Below are 8,204 nucleotides of genomic sequence, written 5' to 3' on the forward strand. Positions count from 1 at the left end.
AAAATAAGTAGAAAAAATTGATAGTATGTGGAATATTGTCTTTGCTGTTACATTTAGACAGAAAATATAATTGATTGCACGTAACTCAACAATCGAAGGGATTAAAGATAAAAGGAAAGAGAAAGGAATATTAATTTCCAACAAGATAAAACAGGTACAGTTCATACAAAATACAGATGATGGTTTCCTTGCCATACTGTATTAAATATTAATACACAATATGTTTCTTTTGATGTGCAAGAGAAGATACTCCCTTTTCCTTTAGAGCTTTCTGCTCCATTCATGCCAATCAAATAGAACTTGAGAACATTTCTGTACCAGAACCAGGGATATTAAGAAAAAGGAAGCTGGAATGAAGATTGAAAGCAGCGGATTCAAGTCAAAAATTGTATCAATGAGTTGAATCCTGCCAGTGGGAGCATAAACCAAAAAATAACTCACGACTGCATCCATCCACCTTTGTATTTGTCACAAGGTAAATAATTAACTAGAATTATTTTGATAATTAAGGGGAAGAAGGTTCTTGGGCTTCCGATTGGCTGTTCTGAACAATTCGAGACATGAGCTTAGATAACTCAAAGATGGCGCTGTGGACCTGCTCATCATCAGCATCAGGCCGGGCCCAGACAGGTGACTGCAGCCCTGATATAGATCCAGTCGCAGTTTTCTTACCCTTTCTAGAGGTAGATAGCGCTTCCTCCAGGTCCGATTGTCTCAAAGCTCTTGGTCTCTGCAACAGAAACAGCAAGTTTCAGTAATGATAAACATACAACTGCAAGTGGTTGTACGGCACAAGTCATAAGCCTCATGCTTCTGGATTAATTGATACTGCAAGTGATAAAATGGTTAAAATTTTGGAAAAGAACAAACATCATAATGCTGAACATGAACTTACGAATTAGTTGGTTATTCTATGAAAAGATAAATTGTTCAAATTAAGTCTAACACAATTCAATATTTTTCCAAAAAATCAAGCAATAACAAGAACAAGGACAGATCACTGCTCTTATATAAAGCTTGACATAATTCTATAAATATTTTCTCATCAACTGAGCCACACGTAAAGCAAAGTAAGCCATAATTATAATTTCCTCAACCATTCATATGCATATAAAGTGTAGTTAGAATAACTGTTAAGAAAATAAAAGAAAAGAAAAGAAAATTATAGGTACTATAATCACACTTCATGATACAATAGATGCCAAAGCAATTGGACTTCAGAAGAAAAATCATATTCATAAGTATACTTACATCAGTCCTCTTCCCATTCTTTTCATCGTTTAGTAACTCCCTAACAGGGAAGAAGGCTGCTTGCTTGCACAATTCTAGAATGTCTGAACCAGTGAAACCCTCACACAAACTGGCTATATAATCATAATTAATGTCATCTGATACTCTTTCTCCTTTCAAAACAACCTTCAATATCTTGGCTCTTTCACTTCGATCAGGAACCCCAATTTCAAAAGTCTGGGTAAAGCGTCTAAGTATTGCTTCATCCAACTCTGAAGGCCTGTTTGTAGCAGCAAGAACCATCACACGTGCATTCCCTACAATAACAGATGTTAATTAACATAGGAATTTTGCATCTCCTGACCATAACACAGAATATATAGAGGGTATACCACAAATAAATGATGGTTATGCTTTCTTTCTGCTATGACATAAGTACATAGCATAAAGTCAATGAAAAAGCCATTCTCATTTTGTCCAGATAAATTGTCACTCCGCACTACATAGGCCAAGAAAATAGGTTATAATAATGGTCACCCATTTGCTCCTCCACCCCTTTATTTCCTCCATTGTGCACTGTCTAAAGCAATTTTGGCCTAATGTCCTCCACTTAGCATAAGGAACCATTTCAAAATGTTTAGCTTTGTCTTGTCCTGAACATGTAGCACTACTGACATGCCAAATGAAATGAAATTATCCTATCTTTTCCTATGGATGACTCATCCATCTTAAAATCATTTTCTGAATAGCAATCATTTCCTAAGCACATTGTTTCCTCAGTACAAATTCAAAAATCAAAATATGTCTTGTTGCTCCGACTACATTTTTTTATGTTAGCTTAGAATGTATTGTTTATTTAAATGAAAACTTATTTCTATCATCCCACAGCTGTTATAAATACAACATAAACATCACATCCTGCTTAATTATCAACCACAACCATCACCTTTCGATACTCTAATCACAATAAACTATTTTGCACAACTTTGGTAAATTTGTTCTAACATTCAACTTAGTGCTCATCCCATAAAAGATTAAGATTATCTTCGTATTTTCAAAGCATATATTCTCTAAATGAGTATATCCACAGCATGATTATTCATATGTTGAATGCCTTGAAGCAATCAACATATACATTTTCGTAGGGTGTACTGGCTTTAATTTGCACATCATCAAATTGCATCTTATCAGCAAGAATGTAAACACTTGATTCTACTGTTCCATTCGAGAGGAAAAAGTATCATCAGAACATCTAATTATTAGGCTTTAAAGAAATACCTTCGCATGGTCTTTCCCATGATTAGATATGCAAGGGCACTTAAATTCATTCCTCTTCTAGAAGTTGATCACAACTTCCAATACTAATTATGCTCATGCATAAATTTATATAAGACAACTTCAATGACCTTTTGTTCCATGCCTTCCAAGTAGCTCCAAGTTACTTAAAGTTAAAGTTAAGCAACTTCTAATATTAGTCAAAGGCAATAAATCTTTGCTTACCACAAACAAAGAAAATGTACTTTTAGAGATACACCCATAAGTATACAGAACAGGCACAATATACATACATATAGAAGTAACTAGGGTCCTGAAGCTATCTATTGAAGTCATGAGTTCACAAATTAAACAACAGAATTTAATCTACTACAAGCTATGGGATATTTACACATGAGAGATCACGAGTTTCAGAAACCTTGCATGAGTTTACTTGCCTGGGATAGTTTGATGCATAACAACATGGTCCTAAAAACATGCAACTTATGATTTACAGGCCATGATTTGATTTACATAACAACCTAAAAATGACGCAAAAAGAGAGTGAATTTCCTAATACAAGCATCATTAAGATTGCCATAAAGATTTAATGATATCATGGCTCAGTTGATAAAAAGCAATATGTGGATCATAAAAATGACTAACAAATTGGATTCCAGATATTCAACTTAAGGCTGCAAAAGGACTACGGAATATGTGGATCATAAAAATGATTGCAGTTTCCAAAAATCAAACTCCCAATAAGCAACATGATCCTAATTGTAGTACGAAACAAGACCAGATTTTACTCATTCAAAAACAAGTTAAAAAAATGTTAACATGCAAGAGAATGTTCCAAGTACTCACGATCTGTAGTGAAACCATCCCACAAGGACATAAATTCTGTTTTCATGTTAGTCATGGCTTCATGATCTGTAGTACGCCGCTGTCCCAAGAAACTATCGACCTCATCAATGAAAATAATAGCAGGCTGAAGTTTGTGAGACAGGCTAAATACAGCAGACACTGTCACAGACCAGAAGAGTAATTTCAATAGTGTTTCAGCAAGTTAGAAAGGCTTTAAAGCAAAAATGGAAAAGAAGATAATGATAGCTTCAACAAACTGGCAGTAATATTACCTAAGTTAATTTATAAAAAAAGCACCCTATATTTAGCTTTAATTATCATTTACAGCTTACCCTACCATATGAGTATTTTATCATTCGACTCTTATATTTTGCTTTTTTATCGCCCAAAAACACCCTAGTGTTAATTTATTTAGCAGACAATTACCATATATATGAGTTAAATTAATTATATAAGCATAATGAAAGTACTACTCTTGCATTCAAGAGTATCCCCTCTAGAAATTTCTCTAGATATGGGAATTGTCTGGACAGAGAAGAAAACTAGCAACTTCTAATTCAGGGACTTATCTTCATCTTAAAGGTATAGTAAAGAAAAGCAATTAAGAAACAAATGAAGATAAATCCCAAATCACAGAAAATTAATACATCGTTTCCAACAATGGTTGCCTAAGATGAAAAAAGATGCAGCCAAATGAGAATGCTAATTAACCTAGGATATGCTAGTATTAACTCTTAACCTAGGATAGGTTAGTTCCCCTAATGATAGCAGTTCCTAACAAAACAAATTGACCTCCAACCAAATAACTAAATTGATTAGATACTGGCTGATCATGCAGGTCAAGCATCAGTAAACTCCTAATCTTCAATCTGCGTGATACCTGTTTTTACCATATTATTTCCTTTTTCTCTACTCAGGAATGATGAAAAGTGATTAAAATGATGTTGACAGTAAGTTTTGTATCAGAACGTTCTGCAGCAGAAGAGTACCAATTCCAACTTGTCAACTCCCATATTTATAAATTATAATAATATTTCTACTGACATAACTTATAATCTCTGAGCAATATAGCCACCTTTGCCGCATTTACAATATGATTACTGCTATAATACTACTACACAATGAATCATCTGATCACTAAGAGATGCACTGACAAACAACCACCAGAACAGTTTGTATGCTTGGCACATAATTCTCAATAAGGCTGAAATTCCATAAACCCAGTCTAAATCTGTATCAGGAATGTGGCATGTATACTACCTGTGCATCTACCAAAGTCAATCATCTGAAGTGTGGTGGCAAACCAACAATACTCTCATGGCTGCTATTCAATAAAAGAATCTCGAGTCTACACTAGGATCTATAACTTTCTCTTTCTCTCTCATAATCTTGCAGTTCAAACAATGCATAACAATCAACCACGGAAGCCAAAACCATGGCAACAACAAAAGAAGCACCAATGAAACATAAGCATCAACCCTTTTACCAGCAAGAATTAGATCTACTAAGTGCATAAAAATTACAAAACAAATTAGACTCACCAAGTTTCTGAGCATCACCAAACCATTTGCTCATCAAATTTGATATCCTAACATTGATAAAAACAGCTCCAGACTCCTTAGCAATGGCCTTTGCCAGCATCGTCTTTCCAGTTCCCGGTGGCCCATACAAAAGCACACCTTTTTGAGGACTAAGAAGCTTCCCATGCGCGAATAACTCAGGACGACGCAGAGGAAGGATAACCAATTCGATAAGAGCTTGCTTTACATTCTCTAAGCCACCGATAGATTCGAATTCCACATCGATGTGGTCAGGATTGATCACATCGCAAGCAATCACATCCTGCGAAACTTTCGGATAAATCATCCGATTCATTTACGAGGAATTCTATCGAATTATTTGACGAGGGGGTACCTCGTAAGGGGTGGTATTGACAAGGGGGCGGCCGAGGCGCTTGGCTATCTCCTTCTTCTGCTCAAGGGCCTTCTTGGAGGCAGCTCGGTTGGGGTCGAGTTGGCGGAGACCGGCGAAGAGGACGAGGCAGCTCAGCGCGGCGCTCGCCGCGTACAGCACCAGCTCTTGTACGAATCGGGATTCCGAGGGCCTCATCTCTCTCTCTCCAATCTCTCTCTCTCTCTCTCTCACTCTCCACCAAATCTGAAGACGGTTTTGCTTGGCCGACAAGAAAGACTACATGGACGGATCGGAGCACCGCCTAGGGTTCGGAATTTCACTCTACTTGGGCCCGGATTTTTAATTTGGGTATCTTTGGCGGCATTTAACATTTTAGTTTTTAAAATAATAAAATTAGATCTTTATAATCTCTATACTTTATATACAACTCTTATATAAATTATATACATTTAATTATTAAAAAAAATTATTATTACTAAAATCGAAAGACGTTTTTTTTACACTTTTTTTATTATTAATTTAAATAAGTTATCTTGTAATATAATTTTTGTAATAAATTTACAAGTATACCCTTCTAAAAATGTTTTATCTACGAATATACCTTTATAAAGTGATATTTATAAATATACCCTCAAGCACTTAATTTTTTTGTAAATATCCTTAAAATTCCTTATCTTTTTAATGAAAATCCATTAAAGTTAACTGACAAATAAATTTGGATCTACTATTATTATGTTTTGAAGAGCATATACACCAAAGTTTATAAAAATATACAATCAATCAAGGAGCTTTGGAGGGGTATTTATGAATAAAAACTCAATGCAATATTAGTTTCAATTGTCAACTGTAGAGAATCTGGAATACAAAAATGTAACAAAATATCAGTTAGAATATATAATTAAAAAATATATATCCAAACTTGCATGTTGAAGGGCATTTAACAATTTATATACCACCACTAAGTGTTCATCACGTCATAATAATGGGATATTGACCTTGCTATATAATTCATATTTCCTAATCCTTTGTTTGGAAATTGTAACAAGAGTGGATGATTAGTGATGTTTGGTTAACGTTTAATGAAGAGTTTGCATGCAGTATTATCTTTTGTGTTAGAATAATAGATTCTAATATAAAATATATATGTAAATTATGTACACTTTATTATAATAAAATATACATCGAATATAAATATATATATACTAAATCAAAATTTTAAATTACAAAATCTCATATATTTACATATTTGAAAATATTAGAAATTGGAACCAAATTTTAGTGTAGAAATGAGATTTTATTTAGTCATTGCAAACAACCAACTAAATTGAGTGGATGATAAAAAAAAATTAGGACAAGTATAGCCAACATTTTAAGTATGCATATATATATATATATATATATATATATATATATCATATGAAAAAAAACTTGGTAAGTTATAACTCTTTAGATTTTACATGATCTTAGGTTTGGGTTCGATGCACCAACTTGTCTGAGTTAGTTGGATGTGCCATCCTTATGTGCACATCTGAAAATATTAAGTGTGATCAGGGTTATTAGATATGCATGATCAATGCTCAAATATGCATTAAATGATGTGCTCAAATCTTTTACATGCATGAGTCGTTCAACATTGAATCATGATTTAATATTAACGTCTTTGGCTCGTAATAAGATTTATCGAACTCTAACTAATACAAGTCAAACCAGAGACCAAGCCAAAATCTTAGCTCATGTTCAATTTAAAATGAATTTGAGCTGGCTCATATTGTGTATCCGATTCACCATTATTCTTAGAAAAAGTTTGTAGATAAGTTAATTCATTAACAACTAAGGATTACGATAGACATACTTGATATACAAAGAGTAAGAGAGATAAAGCAACGAATCTTTGACAAAAACCTCACACTTAGCTTACCATCACAATTTAATCTAGAGAGTCGACCTCGGTGGCATAGCACAGAATAAAATAAAGAATGACCCAAGAGATTCCCAAAAACAAGGTTCAACTTTATCAGCTTAATAATTGTAGGTTTCGTTAGTCTAGTAGGCCCAATACAAGGTTGTAAGAGTTGACAAAGGCAAGAGAAACAATCATCACCTACTTGAACATAAATTAAAAGAAAAATGACGTCCAACAACACCATAATACTATTGTAGAGCAAAACAATATTATACAACCAAGGACTACTAAAAATCACAATATTTATTTCAAACAGACATAGACACATAACCTATTACTATGAACAGGTCAATGAGCCTCTCCCCATTCTAGAGGGCCTCATCTACCCGGCATGGTAGTGAGGCTTGTTAGGTGGAGGGCACCAAGAGCGAGGGAGATTCTACAATGATGGAGCTACTACATCATGAGTGGAAAATTGGCAGAAGGGTGGATACCAAGCTTGGAATTGGCGAGGAAGGGGAGGAGAAGAAGATCAGCGGTGGCGGCGAAGAGTGGCAATAGGGAGTGGCAGTGAAAAAAGGGTTCTAGGTAGTCCCAAGCCTAACGAGGGAGGCGGTAACTAGTAGGGACGTAACGGGCTTGGATTTGACAAAAGGGTGGCCGCTAGGGTTATTTACAACCTTGCTTGATTGGCTTATCTAGAGCTAATAGACTTAGGATCCAACTATTAAATCCTAATCTAATTGCTTGAGTATTTATTAACTAGCCATCATTTTTAATAGTATATTTGAATATAAAAGGCATACAAACATACAATATACATAGAGAGATTTATCGGGTTGAGTAGGGACAAGCTTAGACTCCTCGGTGTTTGCTTATTCTATAAGTAGGGCTCAAATATTGTCTCACGTTTAATAAAGCTAATTCAAGACTTTTGTAATTTAATTATTTTTTATTTTTTCTTCAATTTATAATAGTAAACTCTGGTGTATAACACACACACACACACATATATATATATATATATATATATATA

At 34.3% G+C, this 8,204-nt stretch overlaps 1 protein-coding gene across 1 annotated transcript; it reads right to left on the reverse strand.

The window, feature by feature from the left end:
• Positions 1 to 175: 175 nt before the first annotated feature.
• Positions 176 to 5,582, reverse strand: LOC140771331 (uncharacterized). The gene is made up of 5 exons (XM_073112820.1): positions 5,266 to 5,582; positions 4,893 to 5,193; positions 3,352 to 3,510; positions 1,252 to 1,547; positions 176 to 730 (listed from the first exon to the last, which is right to left on the reverse strand). Exons 1-5 carry the CDS (start codon positions 5,458 to 5,460, stop codon positions 506 to 508), a joined length of 1,176 nt encoding a protein of 391 aa, XP_072968921.1. The 5' UTR covers positions 5,461 to 5,582; the 3' UTR covers positions 176 to 505.
• Between the last annotated feature and the right edge of the window lie 2,622 nt (positions 5,583 to 8,204).

This window comes from Typha angustifolia, chromosome 11, assembly GCF_048772165.1.
Source record: "Typha angustifolia cultivar Huaian chromosome 11, ASM4877216v1, whole genome shotgun sequence".
Lineage (NCBI taxonomy): Eukaryota > Viridiplantae > Streptophyta > Magnoliopsida > Poales > Typhaceae > Typha > Typha angustifolia.